Here is a 26,313-nt window from a genome sequence, read left to right as displayed (position 1 = left end):
TGTTTTGCAGTAAAGTAATTCTTTTTTTTCCAAGTTAGTACATTTCAGAACACAACCGTGACTGAAAATGTATTCTGTTTTTATTGTAACCTACAAAAAGACTTTACTAAACACTGCTGACACACAGTGTTTGAAAGGTTTTATCTCTTATGGACGTGCAGTAATATTACAAAATGTGCTGCTGAGTCAGTCTGAGTGTTCCGCCGTGAAAACAAACACACATTTTCATCTAATTCCCAGCAGTAAATAGTTAAATGGGCAGCAGTAGCAGCAGCAGCAGCAATGAGTCAGGACTGTGCTGCAGAGATGAAAGTCCATGTGTTACTGCTGCTTATTTGGGTCACAGAAACATTAGAGGTTTGTGCGACCATGATGAGATGTTTAATGTGTTAAATTTGCTGCCTTGATTCAAGATGTTGCAAGTCTTCAAGTCTTATCCCTACAATTTCCAACGGTTCATTATTTTTGTTGTAAGACACAGTGAAGTGTCTACATGGTCTTAAATAAACAGTGCAAATGAACATCAAGTGAATAGATGATACCAATGATTTCCAGTGCACGCCTGACACGTCTGCAGAGTATAAATACTTTATCAGAGAAACATGAAACAAGCCTGACTACAGGATTTCACATTCATATCTTAGACCTCAAAGTGACTTTCACTGAGGGGTAACCACATCAAATTGAAGTCATGCATGGTGCCAGTGTTATTTCCGTTTTATTTAATGATTTGAGTCAAGTGCACCTCACAGTTGCTCCTTACGAAGCCTGTAGAGACATTTTTGCCACCAATCCAAAAAACAAGGACCCACTTATCCAGACAACTCTGCCATGTTCCTCTCCAGTACTGCAGCATTGACATGCACGTTTTGCTCAATTGTTGCTCAAGTCTTAGTACTTCAGCGCAACAACTCGCTCTGACTGACAACTGACGGCAACGGTGTCTGAAAGCGACGAAGTTGCCAGGGTGCCAATCTCAGCTGATATAGGGGACGATAGGCGGGGTACACGCTGGACAGTTCACCAGTTCATCGCACAAACAACCATCCACTCTCACACCTGAGGTCAATTTAGAGTGTCCAATTTACCTAATCCCCACATTGCATGTTTTTGGACTGTGGTAGGAAGTCGGAGAACCCGGAGAAAACTGGCAGCCCAGTGGATCGTCATCTTTTTCAAATTTCAAATTTAACACACAAAATCTGGTGTTCACATACAACTACAGTCTTCTTTTTAAATTGTTAATACACTATTACAACATGCAGTAAATTGTAAAGAACTTGCAGATATTGAAAGTTATCCTGGAAAACTGGACACTTTCTCACAGGACATTTTCTGGCCCTTTTATGGTTAAAATAAAAAAAAAAGGTCAGTTTTAGCCAGTGTAGATTTTATAAACTAAATATAAACAACATGAAAAAAGTGATAAGAAAACTAAGAAAACTACAGCGTTGGTTTTAGTGACTTAGCAAGAACAAAAATGTCTAATTAGTAATAAATGGTAATAATCAGCCAATGTTGATTATTATCAGATTTATCTATCTATCTCCATATCTGGTCTTTATGGTAAAAAGGCGTTCCACAAGGTTCTATAATAGTTCCCCTACTGTTTATAAAATATATACTTTTATGGTTAAAATAATAAAAAAAAAGAGGCCAGTTTTAGCTGGAAACTGACGTTTGTAAACTGCTCTCACTCTTGCACCAAAGTTCATACTGTAGAATTAGGCAGTAGTGTGATTGATTAACTAAGCCTCAGCTAAACTCTTCAAGAAAATAAACAACTTTTAAAGGATGAACAGGAACTGTCACCTTTAGAATCATTTATAGAAGAATTATTTTATACATCTGATCGGAGCTTGTGACAAACTATTTGGCGGCATAAAAACATGTCGCCCGTGACTGAAAAGTGCAGTGAGCTGCAGAAAGGTCTGAAAATCTCCTTTCTGCAGCTCACTCTGAGTGGTCTCACACTATTGAATCCCCCTGTGAATGAAGTGACCTTTACTATATATGAAGTAATAAGATGTGCGGCAATAAAAATAATTTTCCGGCAGGGTTACAAACCTGGCTTTGTAAGCCTGGGGGGTTTTTTACCCAGGGTTTTTGTTGTGTACATATGTTATGTCCACCTCTATGACGTGTTTATTTTTTTAAGATTTTGTTTTGATCTACTGACTAGCCAATAAATAAATACATTTACTTAAAATGACAGATAAATCAATGTGATGTGGTCAAACAGAGCAAGGTTATAATAGTTTTGTTCATTCATTTTTCATTAGATTAAGTTTTTATTTAGTTTTGACTCATTTGAGTGCGTTTTAATGAGTTTTAGAGCCGTTTTACTAGTTTTTATTTTTTTGTAATATGAAGTATTTGCCAGGTGCAAGATTCAGTATTGTGTCATAAAACCACCCCCAGAGACTGAGGTGCAACATGTGCATCACACAGTTAGTGTGACAGATATAAATCAAATAGCCAAAAAACACATAAATAATAATAAATAACCCTCATGAGACACATCTAGCTTTCAAAATTGCCAAATAAATACACTAAATATGAACTTAAAAGGATTATAAATGAAATGAATTTACAAAGACGAATACTAAGCAGTTAGTTACTAACTCTAATTTTTATTTTAGGCAGTCTCCGCTGCCTGGGCCCAAGAGAGACAACTTGACCTATGACACGGTCAAAGCTGTGAATGCTGGACGAAGTCATCAGTGGACAGGGAGGATGGATGCATTCTAACCTTTACTGTAAGAGCCACCTCTCATTAGTACAGTGTGTCTCTGTGTGCGCCATCCAAAACAAACGACTGAGTACCAGTGACATAAGTAAAGGGAGATCAGTGTGTGTGTGTTTGTGAGAGAGAGAGAGATGCTGGGAGAGGTGTGAGAAACCAGGGGTGAAGATGAGTGGGGTGGGGGGGAGGCACACGGGAAAAGAAAGCGTGGGAGTGAAACGCTGCTGTGGACTTTACCTTGAAGCTCTAGGGAAGAGCATGTGCATGTAATAATGACTGCAAGACACACAGTGGGTGACAAGAGGACACGAGAGGAGAGGAGAGGAGAGGGAGAGGGAGGGGAGAGGAGAGGAGAGGAGAGGAGAGGAGAGGAGAGGAGGGGAGAGGAGAGAAGTGCTGGAGGTTGAGCAATGCAAAGAATAAGAGAGAGAGAGAGGGGGGTGAATCACAGGGATGCACAGAGTGGAGAGAATGTCAGTGTGCTTCAGAGGAAAGGAATGATGAGAGGACCGCCGCTCCACTTTCTTCTTGGAGGACGTTACCCACACTTTACACAGTAGTGCTGGATTCTTTTGCCTTCATCGGCGCCTGTGTGCGTAAACCCCTCTCTGGTGCACAACATCGGGAAATGCCAGTAAGACCGTCGTTCCATTTCATTTGTCTTTTTTTTTTTCATGTGTTTGTGGATGTGTAGTATTTCTGTAGTTGATGTTTTTAAACACAAATACCACTGGGAGCTTTCCGCTCCATCTTAAAAGACAGACAACAAAAATCCATTGAACAGTGCCTGTGTTCTTAAAATTGTGACTGTGACCTTTCTCTACCTGTTACTTTCCATGTTTGTATTGCAGTTGCTGCCTTCCTGTTTTTATTTAACTATGATGTGTGCTGCTGCCTTTCTTGGCCAGGTCGCCCTTGTGAAAGAGATCTTGATCTCAATGGGTCTTTTATCTGGTTAAATAAAGGAGAAATAAAAGCCTCACAAGGAGATAGAATGTTTCTATATTTGTTTAACTTATATAGAATTATGAATAATCACATTAGTGTAAAAAAAAGTAGCTACTAGTATTTCTATTTGGAGTAAAATTATTATTGTTGCCTTGTTAAACCAGTTGAAAGACATTCGGTGACTCATAATTCTAACAATTATTTCCCAAGAGACAAAGTCATCTGCATATTTGTGGCGATGTAACAGGAAAATATTTCAGTGCCTGTAATAGATTATTTCATATTTCTCGTTTGTTCTGTTGAATTTGAATTAGGCTGGTAGTCGTCGCAGGTTAATCAAGAGGAATTATACATAATGAATGAAGACGAGAGCTGAGCATCAGGTGTTTCTCACTAAGAGATGAAATAAATATAAATAAGACCTTTCATCATCGGCTGTTTTTTCTTACTTTCGCAAAGCAAAGTCTTGCGAATGCACCTTCATAAATAAATATAAGCGATAAGAATGACAGTGCAGAGGGGGATTCCTGCCCACTGTCTCATCCAGTCATGCAGCTGCTGTTGACTGAGTAAACGTGAAGTGGGTGTAACGTCCAGATTTATCCTGGGAGTTATTGGAGACAAACACACAGACAAGATTCAGGGAATAAAACAAAATGCATTCAGTTTCTAGTACAGCCCACAAGCTAAAATGCCATTATTTTGTAGTTTTGTTCTAAATTAACTACATTTAAGTTTTTAAATTATAATTCCAGTGGGCAACAGAACAATCCCTGTAGCAAAATATGAGAAATTAGAATATAATTATTGCATATTTGAATAATTATTGCTACTTTTGATACTGAGTGTGAATGTGGAACTATAATAAGCACCAAGGAGGTTCACCCTTAGCGGCACAGATCTATAATCGGTAATTTGCCATGGGAATAATACACAACTCCTTATATGGACGTCCTGGGTGTGTGTGTGTGTGTCTATAGGTCACATATTCAGGCTTCAAAATGCTTTTTTTCGTTTTCGTATGCGCTGTTGAGTCAAAGTCATTTTTAGGAGTGATATACACTAAAGTAGAGATAAGTGCGCATAAGTCACAAAATTAGACCATTTTTTTCTTTTCTTTTTGTTCATAAAAACAAGATTGAATTTATGAAACTTGGAAATTTCACAAATTCAATCTTAATTTTAAACCTTTTGAGTACTTTATGCACTCAGGTGTTATTATATAGTTGAAAAATAAGAAATAAGAAAATGACACTCCATATTGCACATTCTTATAGCCTCTGTATATACTGTTCCCCTGTTTAATGGCTAATTTTAAATACAATGTATTTTTAGCTTCCAACAAAACACTAATTAGTATTTCTGTTTTCTTTCACTTGTACTTACCCAGTACATGAGGGATTGTACATGTAATCTAAAATATAAGTATTTATTTTATTTATCGTGGTGAAATTGCGATATGAAAGCAAAGCCGTTGTTAGCGGGTAAAGTAAAGCAGGAAAAACTAAGTCAAAGAAAGTAACGCTGGCTACATCCATGCATTTGGATTTCTGTGTAAGAACTATGTGCAATTCTGTGACAACCACAAGGGAAACAAACACCGACAGAGTCAGAGTGACAAGAGGAAGTCGTCTTTCTGCTCATGTGCTGTGGCAGTCGGCCTCGGGCGGCCGCTCTGAGCCAGCCTCTGACCCCTCTGTGCATTGGGTGACCCGGCCTGAGAGCTCTGACCAAGCCCTACGGTCTTCCCACATACGTCTGGCCTGTCACTCAGGGATGCAGCCCTGTCAAAGGAAATTCCCTGCATGCACATACAAGAACGCACACATGTACGCAGCTATTCTTGTACAATGCTCTTGATGGCATCATTGCAGTTGCTTCAAGCAGCGACTCATTGCACTACAGCATGACTAAAAACCAAATGACTCACACATATACAGCCCCAGGGCCAGATCTGGACTGTGGTCTACCTTTGTCTGGTCTGTGACATCATTAAAACAAAACAAAATGGACCTCAAAGAGTGTTGTCAAATGGTCCACGAAGCAACAATATTGGGTTTTCTTTGTTGTATGGAGCAAAGAAACCAGAAAATATTCATATTTATGAAGCTGAAAAATAAGTGACCTTATCAAATTATATATATATATATATATATATATATATATATATATATATATATATATATATATATATATATATATATATATATATATATATATATATATATATATATATATATATATATGTGAAAAACACTATTATATAAACCAGGACAATAAGCATTTTGTCACATCTCTTTTTTCAGTATAACCGGTAATTTACTTCTCAAGGAAATCACTCTACTCAGCTAAGTAGAGTGATTTCAGATTATTTTATAAAACTGTCTTATCGCTTATCTTATCTTAAAATTAGGTAGGTGAAGTAACACAGTGCAATCGAGTGGGTCAAACACACTGAAGGAAATAATTACAGTAGTTACAGGAAGTGCAGACTGTCCATTACTGCTATTTTTATGTAGCACACAATGAGTTTTTGGTCCCATTCAGACTTGATATTAACATCTGTTCTGAGTGATATTGTCTGAACCACAATATACCACTTATACTCTTGGCTGTAGACATGCATATGAACCTGACGTGTTGCTGCAAGGGAATAATACAGTATTACAACTGGTTCTATGTCAAAAGCAAGTGTAATCTGGCAGGAAAAAAAATGTAAATTAGAATTTTAATTACGTGGGAACATCATTTTTTTGCTGAGTGACATGCGCATTCATACTTAAAATGAGTTGCGCAGGCTTAAGCTCCTTTTTGGCCACAAAGTCCCCGCACATGAGACAATCACAGTCCTGCCTGCTGCAGCTCACGGGACAAGATTCCAAACGCTTTTTCTCTTGAATCTCACACCGCTGACGTCACAACTCAAGTTACTCACACACTGTGAACCTCTTCACATCAGGGGATGAAGAGATTGAATTGAGTTGGTTCTTTGTGCTCACTCCAAGGTCTCCTCCTGTGGATGGTATGTCATGAGCCTCGAGTGTTTATTCAGTTTAAATAATTGTGTCTCCTACTCCTAAACATAAATGTCGTCAACTTTGCAACTTCCTCCTGAGTAAAGAGGAGACCTCCTGTCCCTGGCTGCACAGCTTTAGGGTTCCAGACTCACTTCTATAAACATACAGAATATTGATGATTGTTACTTTGTTTCTCACAATCACATGCGAGAAGACACACACACAGGCACTCAGGAGCTTAAATTAAAGTGTGTGTGTGTGTGTGTGTGTCAGCTGCTTGTCTCATTTTGCCTGAGGTCTTGCCACAGGGTTCACTTCCACCTGTCATACTCACTCAAGGTAAAGGCAAGAGAGCCCCTTAATGAGGTTCATCCAAAAAACATTTCCTTTTCTTTCATTTTTACCACACAAATAATAGCAAAAGGATAACCTGTGTCTGACTCTTTTTTCCATTGCCTTGCTCTCCCACATTTCTCAAGTATTTTACAAGTTTCTTTCGAGGTGTTAATTCTCAGCAGACTTCCGCGAATGGCCCTGAGTTATAAAACCGTATTGTTCTTGCTGCAGCGGCGTCTGAATCACAGTTGTCAGGCAGTGCAAAGAAAAGCAGAATTCACCATGGCAGATTTTGTGATGGAGTCTGAGACTTGGACACTCGCTGTCACTGATGACACTGTACTGACACTTCACAACAAACTCTAAGTCTAAGTCTACAATTATCTTAAGAGTAAGTTCCTTACTTTATCTCGCCGTTAGACAGCCTTATCCAGCTAGAGACTGAAGTTTGTCATCCCCTCACTCTCCTGCACCAAAGTCCATACAGAAAATCAGCATTTTTAACACAGGCCTGACACAGGAGCTGTTGCTCTGCTGCTGCTTTGTTAAGTTAGTGTCACTTAGATGAATCCAAACTGATGACTTGAAACAATAAGTCACAAAATAACATAGTTGAACTTAATGATGGCGGCAACAGTAGATCGACAACTCTTGTGTGCCGGGATTTAAAAACAGACGATTTTCTCCATGGGATTTGGTGTGGACTGAGGAAAACATGGCTAAAATCTGTTATTTTGCAAAAAAAAAAAAAAATCATACAAATGACAATGTGAAAAACATCATTGGAACAAGGGCCTTTCTGATGGAGTTTGCATAGTGTGTGGGGATAGGTAAATTGGACACTCTAAATTGACCATAGGAGCGAGTGTGAGAGCGAATGGTTGTTTGTCTCTATCTGTGTGGCCCTGCGATGGACTGGCGAACTGTCCTGGGTGTACCCCGCCTATCGCCCGATGTAGCTGAGATTGGCACGGCACCCCCCGCGACCCTCTGGTTGAGGATAAAGCGGTAGATGATGACTGACTGACTGACAAATGACAAAGTGAAAAACATCATGTGACTAGTGTTCAGGAGTTCAAGAAGGCCGACACCAAGTAGTTCACAGACGCCTACTGGAATATATGTTCATGTTCTACTGTAAAAGACCTGAAAATAGTGATTGACTGATTTACTGACGTTGTAAAGTATAAAGGCTCATTTTCCCACAGCGTTTCATTCAAACGGAATTATTTTAAAACAAATTAAATCGCCCCCTTTGGTTATTTACTGTATTTTTACTTCAGGGTTGGCTTCAGGGAAGAACACAGAAGACTACATGATAGGGGAACAGTGGTTAGCATTGCTACATCACAGCAAGAGGGTCACCGGTTCAAGGATGGGTTGTCTCTGGGTACCCCAGCTCCCTCTCACAGTTCAAAAACATGAAGAGAGGTTTTTTTCCCCCAAGGTTTGCTGGGATATGCTCCAGCTCCCCTGGGATCCTCATGTGAAGGATAAAGCAGTAGATAATGAATGAGTTGGTAGAGAGCAGAAACAGGACAGGACTAAACTGTCACAAACCACAAATTCATTTGGGAAAAGAATGACAGTATAGACCTACTATGATGTATGGCATGGAGACAGTGGCACCGTCTAAAAGACAGGAGCTGAAGCAGAGCTGTAGATGCTCAGATTTCCATTGGGAGCGACCAGGATGGACAAGATTAGAAATGAGCATATGTGAAGGACAGCTCAGGTTGAACGGTTTGGAAATAAAATAAAAGAAACAGGGTTGTTTGTCTCTATGTGGCACAGCTTCCCCCGCGACCTTCATGAGGAGGATAAAGTGGTAGAAGATGGATGGATGGAAGGTTGAGATGCTTTGGTTAGTGGACAAAGGATGTTGACGATGGAGCTGCCGGGCAGGAGATAAAGAGGAAGACCACAGAGAAGGTTTGTGGATGTTATGAAGGAGGACATGAGGAAAGCCAAAAGAAGAAAGAAAAAGAATATTGTCTTTATAACTGTAGCGTCCCCGGCTGAATGATGGTCGAACTCTGTAACTGATGGTTCATAGGTGTTTATTTTTGTACTGAACAGAAGGTAACGTTGCTCCACTAAAATCCTTGATAACACACTCTGAACACACCGTAAGAGCTATGGAATAATACAAAAAAAGTATTATCAACTTCATAATGTTCAACAGTATCCAAAAGTGTGTTTTTAGCCTGTTTTTAGTTCAATAATAACTTAAAGAATACAATGTAATAAACAAACATATTTAACTTGAAATTCAATATTTTAACTGTTATTTCAACCTCTGGAATCGTTATTAATACACCCAAAAATGTTGTATAATTTATTTATACTAACAAATCAAGCAACTGAAATAACAGTCCCTTTCAGATCGACAGACATGCCCAACATCGCACCAAAACAGCGTTATTGCTAGCTTAAAATACACTGGAATAAAACAAAGCCAAAACTATAGAAGGACGTCATCACATTAAAACGAAATGATGACAAACCTTGTGCCCTTATCAGCCAGGTGCTAAACAAACTTATAAGTAGACGTTTCTTAATGTTTTTAACTTTTAATAGACCCGTTTGTGCCGTGCAAACGCTTGACTATCTGCAGATTCGTCTTTTTTTTCCCTTTTTCCGGTTACACTGTATCAAAATAAAAGCACCAACCTAAAAACAGGAAATTTACGGTAAAATAAAGGAAACAAGTTAATCTTTCAAAGAGATTACTTATGAAATAAATAACTATAGAAACAAAACATAATGAAAATACGCTATGGCATATTAAAGGTCATTTACAATAACAACGAGGTAAAACTGCAATCTTTAACAGCAGCAGTTTATCTTACTCTGCATGTGTATCGTTGGTCGAGAAGTGTAGCACAGTATCCAGCATGCAGACAATAGTATCAGCCAGGCATTCAGAGAGTAATCAAATGGTTTTCATCACCTGAGGCAGAAACATGGCCGACTGAGATTCACGCTGTGCGCTCATTTCGAGACCGTAGGCTGACGAGCGTGTGCCAGCTGGATGCTGAGGGCCGATGACCATGGAGCTACTGTATGATATATGTATATGTATATGATATATATATATAAATATATATATGTATATGTATATGATATATATATATATATATATATATATATATATATATATATATATATATATATATATATATATATATATACATATACATATATATATGTATGTATATGAAGCCCATTGGTATTTGACATGCAGGATTACCACAGGAATCCAACACAACAGAGAAACCACACAGCACTTCTGAGGCAAAGATGGACAGGAAAGCCCTGGTTTCTAATCATTTCAATTATTTCATTATAAAAAATATCAAAATATCTTTAATTTAATGGGCAAAAAGAAATGAATCAGTGTCAAAAATATAGCTTAAAAACATTACATTACAGTACAGTCACAATATGGTAATAGTATATATATTTTTTTATATGGTATGTCATTTAATTGTAATATTATTTAATTATTATAGTAATCACCAATCAATAGCTTGGTAATAAGAATTAAAAACAATTTAAAAAAATGTGTGTGGAACAGTGATTATTACACTGATAACTGGTGATAATAATAATAATAATAATAATGATCTATTTAATTAAAGTGTGCCTTTCAGAGCAGTCAAGGTCACATGATTAAAAGAGCAGTAAAAATAAATCAAATACAGGCAGTAAATTACCACACTGGTACTGTTACCCAGGTGGAAATTGCTTTAGAAAATAAGTTACCATAATATTACCATGTTGTTTCTGTACATTATTACTCTGTAAAAGTGTATGACGCAATATAACATAACATGTGATTTAGCAGCAGATTTGAACTTTATGTGTGGAATAAAGAAGGGAATCTAGATTTAAAGGAACCATCTATATACAGAATTTCCCCCTTTGTCCAAATCAATTGTAAAGGGAAACCTTAATTGGCCGAGATGTAAAAACAAAACAACCCTCTCTCTCTATAGAGACATTTTTTGCCCTGTTTCTTCCGGGCTGCTGTCCAACACGCTGCACCCGAGTCCAGGAAAGGCTAACAAATAAATAATTATTGTCTCCATACGCGATTGATATTCATGGAATTTTGTGCCTAGTAATAAACCTCAAGGAAACTTAATTACACTGATCTGGAACAACGTGCCCGTCACGAAGCCCACATGAACAGACGTGTTTTCCCTTCTTATTATTTCCGAGGAAGAAATTCAGCAGCAGTAACAGTTAGAGGATTTAAACTGTGATGTTTTGTTGACTGTGTTTCCAGCTGCTGTGAGGACACTGGACTTGGGTTTTCGCGCTGGTCTGAATACGTCCAGTCTTGTTACGCTCTGTCGTCTCGGACGCGCGTACCTTCCTGCTCTCCGGTCCAGTGAGCAGCTTAAATGATTGAAGGACCTGCGTATTTAGTTGTCAGCTGAGAGACGTTTAGTCCTGCGCCCGGGCTACTGACTGCACTGAGGTGCTTCCAACAGTGTTAGGCCACAGAAGAAGCGCGTAACTACAACACACAACTCTGTATTTGTATGTTACTAATCCTGCCTGCTTTGAAAATGGCATGTATTTGGCATGACACTGGATATGGCTCACCCATTAAGAGTGTCCAATTAACCCATTTAATCCAACTGCCTTACTCCTTTACTCACTTTACCTGTCAGGATTTGATCCGGCAACCCTTTTCACTCAGCCATTGGCTCCCCAGGCATATACATGACTGACTCAATTTATCATTCATTCGCTCACCTTCTACCACATGAGGGTTGCGGAGGATGCTGGTGCCAATCCCAGCTGACATAGGGCGGACCAGACAGGGCCTGACTGAATTATTGAGTCATCCAAAACCTTGATTTGGTTTGTGGTACGACATTTTATGATGGAACAGAATTTAGAAGATTAGCAGCTTTTTGTGGATTGATCATATAAAGATGAAGCTTGACGACAAAGCAACATCTGCAACGACTCAAAAAACAACCGCAGTATGTCATCAGAGATTAAGTTCCATTGAAATATTGGCTTCACTGATAACAATGAAGTAGTGGGTTTATTTGCAATTTAAAACGCCTGCAAATTCTGTTTATGGTCATATTATGGAAAACGTGGTATAAGAGTAGCTCCTCATAGATTCTTCTTCCACTTGGAGAAGAGGGAGGGACAGCAATACTCTCCAATAGAGCTGAAACAATTAATCATCGATTCATGGATTACTAAATGAATCGACAACTATTTTGATAATCGATTAATCGGTTCAAGGCTTTTTTCATGATTAAAACAAGATTTCCGGATTGTTTAAGCTTCTTAAATGTGAGTATTTTCTCAATTTCTTTGCTCTGGATAACAAAGAAATCATTAAAAGTTAATCATTTTGGTTTGTGGACAAAACAAGACATTGAGAATATCATCATTTCCAGGTTTGACGAAACAGCGTTCAACATTTTTTAAGGCTTTCTGATATTTTATGGACCATTGAGCGATTAATCGAGAAAATAATGGACAGATTAATCGATTATGAAAAGAACCGTTAGTTGCAGCTCTACTCTCCAATATTTTTAATTTGTGTTGCTCTGTGTTGGGACAAAAGCTTTGCTTGCACATTTCATTATACAGACTGATTACTCTGACAGAATAACAAATGAATTGATATATTCTGTGCGATTTTTCTTTCATTTCTTTTAAGCAAAATGGTTTAAATGTGTTTAATTCAACAGGACATGGTTTCCTGATTGGCTCTTCTACCATCACATCCACAAGGATACACCAGTCTGTCCCGGGCCATGACTGCTTTGCTTCACAACGTCACTATCTCCGGCGGTGCAGCGGCGCAGCTGCCAATCACAGACAGACCATTAAACCTGACGGCAGCACCGGGGTCGGGACAGACCCTGGCCCCTCTCTGCACTCTCTGCTGCTGTGGTTTTGTCAATCGCACCCTGACCGTGGTGTTCATGGTCAGCCTGGCGTTTGCCATCGTGGTCGGAAATGTGGTCACGCTCACTGTTTTTGTGCAAACTAGGCAGTCGAGGACACCACAGGGATACCTGAAAGGTGAGTGATGGGAACCTTTTTTTACCAGCAGTTGATTTGAATAAATGCAAATCGGTGCTGTTCTTTCCACTGTGGCAGCAGACAGCATAAGCCTCCTTCTTTTGACACTCACATTAGATGAATTAATAAATGCAGAACATGCACATTCTTCATGTTTGTAATTGGATTATGACTCACAGGAAAAAAGGAGTCGGCATCCAGATGAACATAAATTTGGAATTATCTAAAATGAATCCCGACATGTTGGGTGCAGAATGACCAATATATGAATATATAAATATTGTAATGTCACCATGATGCAAAATAGTTAATATGACTTTAACCCTTTAACACCTAACTCTCAAAATGTTGCTTATTTTAACCATTAATAAATAAAAAAAACCTGAAAATTCCAGAATAACTTCCAATATATGGCAGCTATTCACAATTTACTGCATGTTAAAATACTGTTTTAACAATTTAAAATTAAGAAAAACACAGCAGTTGTACATGAACAAAAGATTTTGCATGTTGAATTTGGAATTTAAAACAGTATGAAACATATTTAACATAAAATTTATGTCTCTCAATGTGCAAAAACAGGCAAAAAATGAAAACTATGTACGGGTGTTTTTCCCACTCCCTCCTCTCTGGTGACAGAGACACCGATTTGAGGGAAATCACCGTAATAACCACATGTTGGCTCTGGCGCGCAACTTCTCAGCTTTTCGAAACTTGTGCAAACGCGTCGTCGGCGATACGCTCGGTTATAAAGGGTTAACATTGTCACTGAGCGCCGTTGTGTTGTTTTCTTCTTCCTCCAAATGACTGGCATCAGAAAAGGTGCCAGTGGGTTCACTTGAATGTTTCCCCTAAACTCTTTTCTTCTCCCCCTCTTTTGACAGTGTCTCTGGCCATAGCGGACATGATGGTCGGTGTCCTCGTGGTTCCGTTCTCCGTCTACACGGAAATATCGCTGATGGTGACGAGCGCTCCTCCCTCATGGTACCAGGGTAGTCCTACGTCCCCGGCATCCTCCTCCTCCGTCGGTGGACTCGTGAGTCCCTGGCAGCCGTGCATGCTGATCGGCCCCGTGTTTGCCGGCTGCACGTTTGTCTCCATCAGCACCATTTTCCTCATGACCCTGGAGCGAAGTGTCGCCATCCTGTGGCCTCTCCACAAAGACGTCCTGGTGACGCGTAAGCGGACTCTGCTCCTCATCCTGCTCTCCTGGGCCGCTAGCTTCCTGCTGGCCCTTGCGCCTCTCACCTTTAGCAGTAACTTCATTTTGGAGTACAACGAATGCAGTCGCATGTGCAACTACACGCCACTGTTGTTTGGGAGCCAGCCGCCACCCGACGCCTACATTTTGCTGTTGTTCCCAACATTTGACTTCACGCTGCTCGGCGGAACGCTAGCAGTCAACATCTTGTCTTTCACGAGTATCCGACGGTACTCGCGCAAACGCAAACTGCTCTCACAGGGGAGTCTGAGCGATGGCAGCAGTGTAGGAGGAGGCGGCTGCTCGCACAGACCCTCCTTTTCAGACATCAAAGCTGCCAAGACGATTGGCATCCTGACATTCGCCTTCACGGCGTCCTTCTCGCCCATCGCGGTCTTTGTGTTCGGGAACGTGGTGGGATACACCTGGTGTAACTTTTCCTTCATTGCCTTCTGGATCCTGACAGGAAACAGCTGCTGTAATGTGATCATCTACAGTGTCAGGGACCACCGCTTCAGGAAGGGCATGAGTCTGCTCTTTCAGCGAGAGCAGTCCCCGCCGCACTGCGAGAAGTCTTGAGAGACGTACGGCACTGTTCTAGCACGACTCGGCTCGGTATCAGGCTCGTCATTTTAGGCGGTGATGGCTGCATGAAAGTGTCGTGATGAGCAAAAGCAGTCGTTTTTGGTGTACTGAATCATTAGAATCAGTTCATCAAGAGGAATCGTTCAGTACTTCCTGTGAGACTCCGTCTGAAACAGTCACTGAACTGAAATACGGATTTGGCTCCGGATCGCCGGCTTTCACCAGTGCTGTTGCTAAATACACCAGACTTCTGTGTTAAATATTGAGATTTTAGAAATGTCGTCGCTAATTGTTGGAGATTAACGCACATTTTCAGGATTTTTAAGTCTTTTCAACTGATCTACAGTTTGGCATTGTCCAGTTTGAGTCTTGTGTCGCACGTCGCGAGCTCATGACTCGCAGTGTCATCACATTTTAGTATCGGCTCAGCTCACTTGAAACGTACCAGGTACTATCACTAATGGAAAAGCAAAAAAAAAAATGAGTCGAGCCGAGTCATGCTAGAACTTGTTGCCCATGAGGAAATAAGCAAATCTCATTTGTCTACAGTAAATATGGCGCTGGAGTCTGTAGCTGCACGGCTTGCATGCCTTTGACCAAAAGCAAACCTTGTAAGCACTGAGAGTTCCCGCTTATCGCCAACAGAGAATCATCTGCTGTGCTTCAGATGCATGGTGTGAGTGAAACTGGAGCGAGATGGAGTGAGAAATAAGTTCATTTTCCTTTTTTACTTCAAATATGACCTTCCAGGCTTTGTGCTACACTTATCTTTTCTTGGCTGAAGCTCCATATTTGCTGTGCATCTGTGCAATATTCGTCACCTTAGCTTGTTATTCTCGCTACCAAGTGATTTGTCTTTTTAATTAAAAGAGTAAACTCAGTGCAAACAACAACAAAAAAAGGTCTTTTAAATGCAAAAGGATTGCAGTACGTTACCTAAGAACTGTAAATATAAACCAAGTGATTTATGATCTTTGGACAGTGAAACCTGTGTCGATCACTGCATGATTAAACAAAACAAAACGCTTTCAGATTGGACCAAACGCCCAAAACTGATGTTTCAGGAGCTGGACTATCTGAAAAAAAGAGAAACTGCAGCTTCTTTTATAGCTTCTCTTCTGCCACAACACACTCTCTCCTCATCTTGTCTCTTTGCAGAGCCTTTATTAATGAGAAGGCTTTTATAATCCTCCAGAAGGCGCACTAACAACCAGAATAACCACATGGTTCATCTGCTTGTTTTTTTAGGGGAGGGATCAGTCATGACTTTGTTATTTATTCATCTGTAAGCGGGGGTGTTTTCTTTGCGTGTTCAGAAACCCTGCTAATGTCTGCTTCTTTTAGTTAAGGGAACGTCCCATAGATGTGATTCTGTGGTGATACAAACACTTTTCAGCGGCGTCTACTTTTAGTGAAAACTGCCTCATGTTTCAGAAATGCACTTTATTCAGTTGAGCCATTTGCATTTTTGTTTTCAAAATGTTCTTCTTTGAGGGGTATTTTGTATCATTTCTTATTTTCATTTAACTAAATGTGAATTAAAGAGAATGATCTGAACATTTGGGCAAATCCAAATATTTATTATATATACATATATATGTATATATATCTATATCTATATATATATATATACATATATATATATATATATATATATATACATATACATATATATATATATATATATATATATATTTTAACATCAAATGATGTCATTGGTTTGTCAACTTTGAGTCTTGCGTAGTGTTAAAGTTAAATCCATGATAATTGCTTCGCTAACTGACAGGTCTTAAGGGTAATAATTCAGGAACGACTTCAACAAAACAATGTTTTTCTTGCATATTTGCCTAGAATTGAATACATTTTAGATTTAATTTGTGAAAAAAACAAAAACAATATTTAGTGTAGGTCAATCTACATCAAAAGCATAAATCCAAAAACTGTGAAAATTTGTCCTTTGTCCTTTTTACCATAAAGTGCCAATTAAAGGAATACTTTGACATTTTGGAAAATGTGCTTATTGGCTTTGCCCGTAACACAAAGCTACAGCCAAGAGATCAACGGATGAGTGGCTTAATTAGCACAGACACACATTTTGAGGATATTTCCCAAAGTGTCACATTATTCCCTTAATGCCAGCTGACTGACAATCCAGTACATGTTCATTTTTTTTCTTTAATTAATATCAAGGGTGCTTACAAACATCAGGGATTTGAATGGTCAACATAAACAAAACAAATGTTATCTGGTTTAATATGTCACCTGGGAATGTCAGTGAATGCATTGATGAATATCTAATGTGTAGCATCTTTTGTGTAACTTTGGTATTTTCCAAACAAAAAAAAAAAGTGTCACCGTCGGAAAAAAGTTACAGGTTTGTCGTTTCTGTTTATAAGAAAAAAGATTCAAGAGTGTTGTTGTGTCGAAATGCATCAGGTAGGTATAATTCAATAATGGCGATTGTGTCAGATTTGGTATTAATAAATGTTTTTTGGAAACAAGAAAAATTTACTCCATTTTCAGAATTGTTTGTGTGTCTTTGTTCTGGGGAAAAATATACAAAAATGTACAGTGAGTCAAAAATGACTTGTATGTAGTGCCTTAGGGCTTCTTTGTTATGGCCAGTAAATAATCAATATATTTAAATGTCCATATTATCTGTTCATGTCAAAGTAGCAGGCATTTTAGGTGAATTCAAGCCTCGTGTGAAACTCTGCTTTGGAGTTTTAGTAGTTGGATGCAACTGATTTGACCAAATGTGTCGTTCAGAGAGACACTCGGAACCCAGTGTCTGAATTTGCAGGGAGATACGAAAACAGTATTTAAAATGATTCCACAAGAGAATGATTGCCTTTTTCTGAGGTCCCTTTTGTCCCTTTCCAAACCGCATCAGGGAACTCTCGTGCATACGAGTAAAAATGTTGTTCATCTTCATTTGCATATTAAGATTTTGCTTCAAAAATGCAAACGTTATTGATGAAATATTGCTCATCCCTGTGTGAGATGGAAATATCAGTGGTATTTTGATAAAAGCATAAACCCACCTCTTGTCTCACCAGAAGATAAACGATTAGTACAAAGAAATTTAAATATTTCAGTGAAAGAATATTACGACTAAAAAGAGCTTATGAATACATTAAAAAAAAGGCTATGACATACAAGAGTGAAGACAGCCATTGTAAACAACAGGCGAGTGCTTTTTATGAATAAACATGAATAAAGTGAAACATGTGTGTGAGTCATGCCACCTAATAAGTGCTCCTGCACAAAATGGATGCTTGCAAAATATTGCCACACAGCGCCCCTAGTGGTCAAAGACCTCCACAGGTACAGTAGATTGTACTGGACATTAAACTGATAAAAGTAAACTAAAAGTGTAATTTCACATCTTAATTTATCAGTACATCAGAGCACAGAACGAACATTCAAATTAAAATTTAGAAATTGAGTGATCCAACTTGTGTTTGGAGGTATAATATACAAGATAATACACACGTTATTTTGTAATAAAATAAAGTAACACAGCCATGCAAACAAATAAAGGTTGCCATGTGTGCAGGACTGTGTCATAACTGCATTAACGTACACTCTTTGTGGAGTGGAGACATTTGTAGATCATCTGTTCAATATAATGCTGGGATTAAAACAACACAACAAGAAAACCCAGTGCCTTAAACATACGATAAAGGTGAATTTGCAAGTAAACAAACAGGCGGACGCTGTTTATTTGTTAGTCAGAATCATTTAAATATGGAGCGAGTGTGCCGGAGTCACACTGCTCGAACATGGTTTGTAGAGCGAGAAATAAAATGAAGTGATGATAGTGGAATGAAGGCAATGGCATGAAACAACACCTCACCACGCCCACTAAAACACACACACACACACACAGTGGTGCCACCAGCAAGAGACACTGCAGAAAAAGCCATAGCAAGGTTATGTATTGTTGTCTGTCCTATATATCTTCTCCGTCCTCCCTCATTTCATTGTCCTAATGCATTTTTAATTATCTCTCAAAGCTCTTAGGGCAAGAGATGTGTGTCAGAACCAATAAAGCACAGAGACCACCTGTGGCTGGTGTCTGTTTTTGGCTCCAACAGAGGAAAAGGGCAAAGGCAGAGATGGCTGAGAGGGGCGACGGGGAGGGGTTGTGTTTGGAAAAGAGACTGTGTATTCAACAACAAGCCACTGTCCACTCCAGGGTCGCAGGAGTCCAAATAATCTCAGCGATGATACTGATTTACAGGGCATAGCTTCACCTAAATCCCCGTATATTTTTGCATTTACCTAATCAGAGATAATCCTTTCTCTGACAGTTCAGACCAGGATTAAGAAGGTGATGATAGCACTTTGTTTTACAGGCGTGAAGTATCTTGTGTAAAACGTTCCAGTGTATTAAATTCAGGAGGGTTAATTGGCAGAACTTGAATATATTACTTAGTTACTAAGTATGTTTTCTTTGGTATATAACCTTCTTTAATAAAGCTTATAGTTAGGGCTGGTCCAAGTGAACTCTGACCCATCACTTTGACTTATGCTGCCAGTACGCGGTGAACCTTATCTGCCCTTCGTCAGCTGCGTGTCCTTTTTCTGAGAGCTGGAACCAATCCCAGATGGCGTTGGGGCAAGAGGCGTGATGTCACACCAATAATAGTGACGATGATGATAATTGTCATTAATATAATTAATTTTTTAAAATGCTCCTAGTCTCTGTCTCCTTCTCTTTCCTCTTTCTGTAAATGTGATGTTTTCTTTATAACCTGCAGAACTCGTTTCTGTACGTGTGACAACTATTACCCGTTTGTCTGTCCTGGGAGAGCCGTCCCTCCTCTGTGGTTTCTCCCATTTTCCCCCTGTACAAGGGTTTTTCCTCCCTCAGTGTGAGGGTCTAAGGACAGAGGGCGTACAGACTGTAAAGCCCTTGGAGGCACATTGTGTTTGTGACTTGACTTGACCTTAGAATAAGCCTTTTATTTGTATTTCTTTGCCTGCATTTCACCTTTTGAAGGAGAAACTTACCACACAAACAAAAGAAGAACGGTTCTGCCGACATAATCCATAGACCATAGTTGCATAGTGAGCAGAGGAGTCATCTGTTGCAATCTGCAGTCATGCCATTAGATGTCACTAAAGGGGGATTAAATGTACATGGTGGTGGCATCAACGCCGTCCAATTTGAGCTCTAGGTTGACACTTTCCTGGTGCTTGTGTGGGGACAAAGTTCACTAGACAAAGGCAGACATCTCATCACTACCAATTTAGCAACACTGGCAACTGTTGCTATGGACTTCACCAGGACAAACACTGCTACGCTAAAGGCCCTGGTGTACTTCCACGCACATGCCGCGCACGCCAAAGTGTGCGTCGCGTTGCGCGTCACATATCGCGCACCCTGGTATACTCGTGCGTCAGGGTCCTGTAGTATCTGACTTCACCATCGGGCGGCAGCACACGTGTGGATACAGGGAATAGGACACATTCCAATAGGACACTACCAAAGAAGAAGAGGTCCGTCGGGCAGGGGAGTTGGGATGTCAGCCGGTTCGTAGTTCAGATGACTATCCTTGACTAACTACTTTTTCCGTATACCAGGGCCTTAACTTACAGCATAAAGCCCGGCCGCCATCAGGTGTTAACGACTGAGTCGTACACGTTTCACGTCCACGGAGAGCCGCTTTGCATTTCTGCATGTGCGCACATGTCTGTGGTTCCACAAGTGTCTGCGTCAGTCTAGTATTCCATCGCAGCAGCGGCAATCTCTCACGAGGAAATCAGCCTCATTTGGATGTCCTTGTTCTCTTTTGGCCCCGAGTTGTACACGTGTGGGTACGGGGTTGGCAAGTTTCCATGGTTACCATCTTCTTTATTGTGTCTTTTGACCAAAACAAGAGCTCGCCACCAACGGGACTGGAAAGTGTTGTGCTGTGGGAAGAACGGTGCAGTCCACACAGACTCAAACTGGAGGTGTGTGCTCCCATTTGTGCGCGTATAGTGTTTGCATGGACCAACGCAGAAAATGGCAGATGATAACATTGACACCATGTGGACTCCAGGTGACTTCTGAGCCCCTTATATTCCCAGGCATAAGGCAACGTGTATGAGTCACCCCTCAATTATTGCTCACTGGACCTTTGCAGCTTTCATGAATTTATTAAGCATGCAGACCACAATTATGAATATATGAACTCAGATTAGAATCTCTCCATCTGTCATCTAAACAGTATCGTCTGCAGAGAGAATTGCTTTTCTGTTTTCCTCTCTCGCTCATTAATATTACATCATCAGCTGAAGAGCTGTGCATTAAAAATCAGAAACGTGTGAGGCTTCCGTGATTAAAGCCCTCCCTCTGTCTGTCCACCCTTTCATAAATATCTCGCTGCTCTTCGAGGACATAAAGGAAAAAGAGAGAATGCAGGAATGACCATCTGCTCGCGTTGTTCAGTCCCACATCTCACCGACACGTCAGTCAGATTATTCAGCCATAATCACAGCGAGGCCCCAGAGATGCCACCTGCCCGGCAGACTGAGCCGTTGTCGGGTTGGTGTCCAGATTCTCTGCTGACACTGTCCGCTATAAATACGCACGTCGTTCTGCACAGTTCAGCCACAATAAACTCACGATTGCACTTAACTGAAGTGGTCCTGTCACTGCAGCCTGTCCTCGGGCAGGGACATGGCTCTGTATTATTTATCAGCGGGGTTTCTCTGTATTTGAAGAGGGTGATATCACAGGACAACAGCTATCACACTTTAAGTCATTCGTTTTCACAGAGTTTGCTTAAAAACAACAACTCCCTACTGACTAATTGTAGTACATACTGTACGTCGTCTTTGTATCTCTAAATCCCATAAAGCAGAAAACTCCACTCTTTACCTTTTCAAATGTATTTACTCTTTATGTTCTCATGACACACAGAGTTGGGTTTTGCACATATAATCTGTATTGTGTGTATTTAACGCGTGAATATGGCTGGGTAAACACCAGTAAACGGTAAAAGGCATGAAGTCTGACGGTTATCTCTAATGCCTTCTCAGCCTTCTTTCACGCCGCTGTGGGCTAATGAGAGTTGAAGTCGCACGTGGCTGAGGTAAGCAGCCGAGGGAGAGTGGGCGTTTGCTTACTTTATTAAAAGTGTGAATTATGTAAAACCTCAAACAAGTATGAAAGGAATAAAAACACAAACATCAACGCAGGGAAATTGCGTTGATGTTTGAAACTAGATCTGGGTCTGCATAACCTATAAAATGTCTATATTTTGACCATGGCCTAGTTCCCCAGAAAATTACTTGCAAATGAATCCTGTTGAGTTATTTAGCTCCAAAACAGAAAAATAGACTTGCTTTTGTCAAGAAAAGCTTTTAGCATTTCTTGACCTTTACTGATTTGTACAGACTCCAGCCTTCACTGGGAAGAGAGTAATGCACCTAACCTTTCATGAGTTGTTTTTTTTTTTGGTATACATTTTATCTTGTCCTTTTTTTCCACTTTGGAGTTATACAATTACAGACATTTTTGTAAGCCCTTTGATTCCCTTTTGAGTCCACATTTAAGACTTGTGTACTGTGAGGGGCCGAGCAAAACAAACAAACTGAAGCAACAAGTAGGCTACAAAAACGAGGGCCCAAAACTCATCAGAGAATAATCACATTTTCAACTGACAAGGCCTGCTTCAAAATGACACAACTTTGAAATTAAACACTTTAAAGTGAATAATTGTTATGGAAATGGATTTACAGTGACATATCTATTTCCTGTATGAACACATATTTGAGTGTGGGCCTCATGGTGTGTGTCATTTATTGCTTTGTTTGCCTCCATCACACATCCTGTGGCCTGAGCCTGGCATTAACGTCGGCCCCGAGTGATCCAGTCACGGGCAGGTCGTGCTAAGTTCAGGTCTCACATCAGGATGGGTTAGATCAGGGTTACCCGCATTAGGGAAAACCTCCACAGCTGACGTCATCTGATCTGCTCTGATCACTATATGATTCCTATTTTCTAATGGGTAAAATTTCATCTCGTGTTACAGCAATGTGAGTAGAGCTTTAACTCACTGCGGCTTCTTTCGTTCTCATTGTCTGTTCTTAACAACACAACTGACATGAGAAGCATCCAGGATGAGAATTTGAGTTAATTGTTGGTTTAGTTATAAAAAGTTACTGCAATTATTCGTAAAAAACACTCAAAAGGTACAGAAAATGTTTTATCAATGACTGCATTTATAAAAATAAATCTTTCTCCAGTGACTACCTATTCTTTCGGGTCATTTAGCAGCAGCAAACATCCTGTTGGTGGACTTCATGTGTGTTTGCAGAAGTGACTACATTTACGAGGTTTCTTGAATGCATCTTGTTAGCTCAACATGCTGTACACCCAGCATGACTTGGGATTACCCATCCCGAGTTAATACCAGGTTTAAAACGGGGCCTTCCTGTGTATCTTGAAACATGACTCCACTGAGGTCATCTCAGTGCCACCCAGCTCTTATTTGCATGAAGTTCAGTGATGTATAAACGTCAAAGAGGGCGTGGTCGCACTGTAGCTCACTGTGGGTTACAGTGTAACAAATAAAGAAAAGAAACACAACAAGGATTATGTTGAAAATTATGATTTGTTTGTCGTATTAGCTCTCCCTTTAAATTAGAACAAACATACATTAATAAGCTAAAAATCTGTGTGTACTTGAGAATTTGAGGAAGCTTAGGAAGGAAGAGGAGGTAACATGTATGCACGTAGAAATCTGGCAATAAATTGATTGAGTTATAGTAAACAATACACACTTTTCAAGATCCAACCATTGTTTACAGCTTTATTCTTCACATGACGCTCACAGAGTCAATCCCAGCTGACATTTCAGGTCACGAGACCATCACAGGACAAACACAGGGACAACAAAACATTCACTCTCACACCTATGCTCACTCCTAACTTTCTTTTAAGAGGAAAAAAGTAATTAATTACATATCCTCCGTCAATTTCACCTCCAAGGAACATCTTTTGGGGGTAAAAACAACCATCAGGGTTCAGTTAGAAGATGTTTGCCTTCTAGGTTGACCTGACTTGATGTGCTCACAGCTGTCATTCCTCCTCCTCCGCCTCCTTACGGTAAACAAACACATCAGACGGCACCTGCAGCTCCACAACTTACATAATCACTGATCTGCCTGACATCACACAAACTCCACGTTGATATGTTTAACCTGTTTCTCAGAGAGTGACATGTTCGGGCGCTCGCTTTCATCCCAGACCGGAACATCTCCATAACGGCATGCGTCATTGATATCACACATGTGGAAATGAGTATCAGCAGTTACATCTGCGTGTGCGCTCATGATGCCAAGTGTAGTAACAATGTTCTGCGCACAGACAAACAAACAGGATTCATGGATATCTACCAATTCATTGCATTGTAATGTGTTGTTATTCCATGCCATGTTCTTGAAATAAAAATTAATTGACTACCTGCAGGGTCTCTTCCTGGTTTTCAATAAGCCAGCACGACTATTTCTGGTAAGCCGTCAGCCAAAGACGTGCAGATGTTCTACAATTAGTGTCTGGAGATGTTACTGCACACAGAGGGATGCAGCAGTGCAATGTCTTTTCCATTTTAGGTCATATTAAATCCCTCAGCGCTAACTACTATAACAACAGTCAATCGATATTGGAAGTTTTAATCCCTAATGTTACTTTACAAAGTCCAAGAATCCCCTTAGTGACAATTGACTGGAAGTTAAGGAACTGGCGTAGTCGATTCTGTTTAAAGGTCCTGGGTGTAACATTTAGGAGGATTAATTGGCAGATAATTAAATAGGTTAGGTTGTATAAGTGTGTAATTACTTTAAAATGAAAATCGTTAGGGTTTTTTTATAGCCTTAAAATAAACCTTTATCTGTACCTTAGACGAGGGCCTTGTGTTACAGTAGCTGCCATAAAGAAGAAGCTTTCTACACAAACAAAGAATGACAGAATTACATCTAGAGCTGCAACTAACGATTATTTTCATAACCGATTAATCGTTCACGTCTCATAAATGTATGATTTTAACAGTTACGTAACTGTGAAAGAACTGAAATGAAAATCCTTCATCCTGAATCCTCGTTTATTCTTACTCTCCGTCATCTCTGATCAGTTTTCCCCTCTCATCCATTTTAATCCCGGTTTGTTTATGAACGTGTGACTGGTGGTTTGGTAAATATGTCACATGGCAAAACATGTGACTGAAGGAATCTATACAGTTTGTCAAATCGCTACAAAAACCCCATGGAGCTTGAAATCACTGTGAAGGAGTGCCGTTATGGATGAATGAACAGAGAAATTAATACAAATGTATATACTATTTCTCAATAGTTTATTTCATTTCAATTAATTAAATGTTATAGGTTAAATTATTTAGTTAGTGTTTAGTTACAGGTCTCTGTTTGAAGCAAAACATGTTGGCTGCATCATCTACTGACATTATATTGAGGCGTATGTACGAGCTGCTCTCTGCAGACTCATTTGTATTCCCTAGGCTCATAAAGACTTTGGGATTTTCTCCGACTTCCACGCAGAATTGGTTCGGCTCTGTCAGGTTGGCTGGGTTTGCTCTGTGAGCAGCTAAATTCAAGCCATTTCTGCTGCTTTTCAACGTGATTTAGGTCGAAGAAGCTTTGGCATCTGGCAAACCGAGGGTCATGCACGAGGGGAAAAAAACAGAAAGCGACTGAAAAACAAGATTCTTCACAAAAGCTGTGAACACACACACACATCAAGGAAATGTACATGTGTTAGAATATTCCCTTTAAATATGTCAAACTTTTGTTGTCAGTTAAACGAGATTAACGTTCTTTTTGGCCTAGCAAACTTTGAGGTTTTTTTTACACATGCTGTTGCAACAACTAGTAACGTTAGGAAAAACTACAACACCACACCGGATCTAGCTAGACCGGAAACAAAACAACATTTGCTGCACACGCTTGTTTGGGCTTGCGAGCCGGCTAAAGAGTAGTAGGCTAACGTTACGTTTTGAGTGGACTCAAACGTCTCCAAGCGGGCTCTCCGTATCCAACGCAGTCTGGATCATTTCTCGACGCACTCCCCACATCCAAGTAATGATGTATGCACTGTTACCAACCAAGCTGGCAGACCCCCAAACAGTAGTAAGGAAACCTACGAAGACCGCTAGCTCATTAGCTCATTACGGCAACAACACATTAAACCACGCGACTACGTCTGCGTTGAAAACGGCACTTTATTCACAGCACTGCAGGGTGATACACAGCCTCTCTTATTATTGTCTTAATAAAAAAAAAAACATTTTTTTATTTACTTTTCTATGTTAAGAGTATTACAATGAGAAAAAAATAATGGGGCAAAAATAAATCGAGGGACATTTAGAATAGATAAATATGAGCGATTAATCACAAGTTAA

At 39.8% G+C, this 26,313-nt stretch overlaps 1 protein-coding gene across 1 annotated transcript; it reads left to right on the top strand.

The window, feature by feature from the left end:
- Positions 1–3,128: 3,128 nt before the first annotated feature.
- Positions 3,129–15,048, top strand: LOC122772130 (trace amine-associated receptor 13c-like). Its single transcript, XM_044029833.1, has 3 exons — positions 3,129–3,380; positions 12,780–13,116; positions 14,001–15,048. Exons 2-3 carry the CDS (start codon positions 12,846–12,848, stop codon positions 14,894–14,896), a joined length of 1,167 nt encoding a protein of 388 aa, XP_043885768.1. The 5' UTR covers positions 3,129–3,380; positions 12,780–12,845; the 3' UTR covers positions 14,897–15,048.
- Positions 15,049–26,313: the final 11,265 nt, after the last annotated feature.

Source organism: Solea senegalensis, linkage group LG7 (genome assembly GCF_019176455.1).
Source record: "Solea senegalensis isolate Sse05_10M linkage group LG7, IFAPA_SoseM_1, whole genome shotgun sequence".
Lineage (NCBI taxonomy): Eukaryota > Metazoa > Chordata > Actinopteri > Pleuronectiformes > Soleidae > Solea > Solea senegalensis.
This window is presented reverse-complemented; position numbering and strand designations above follow the sequence as displayed.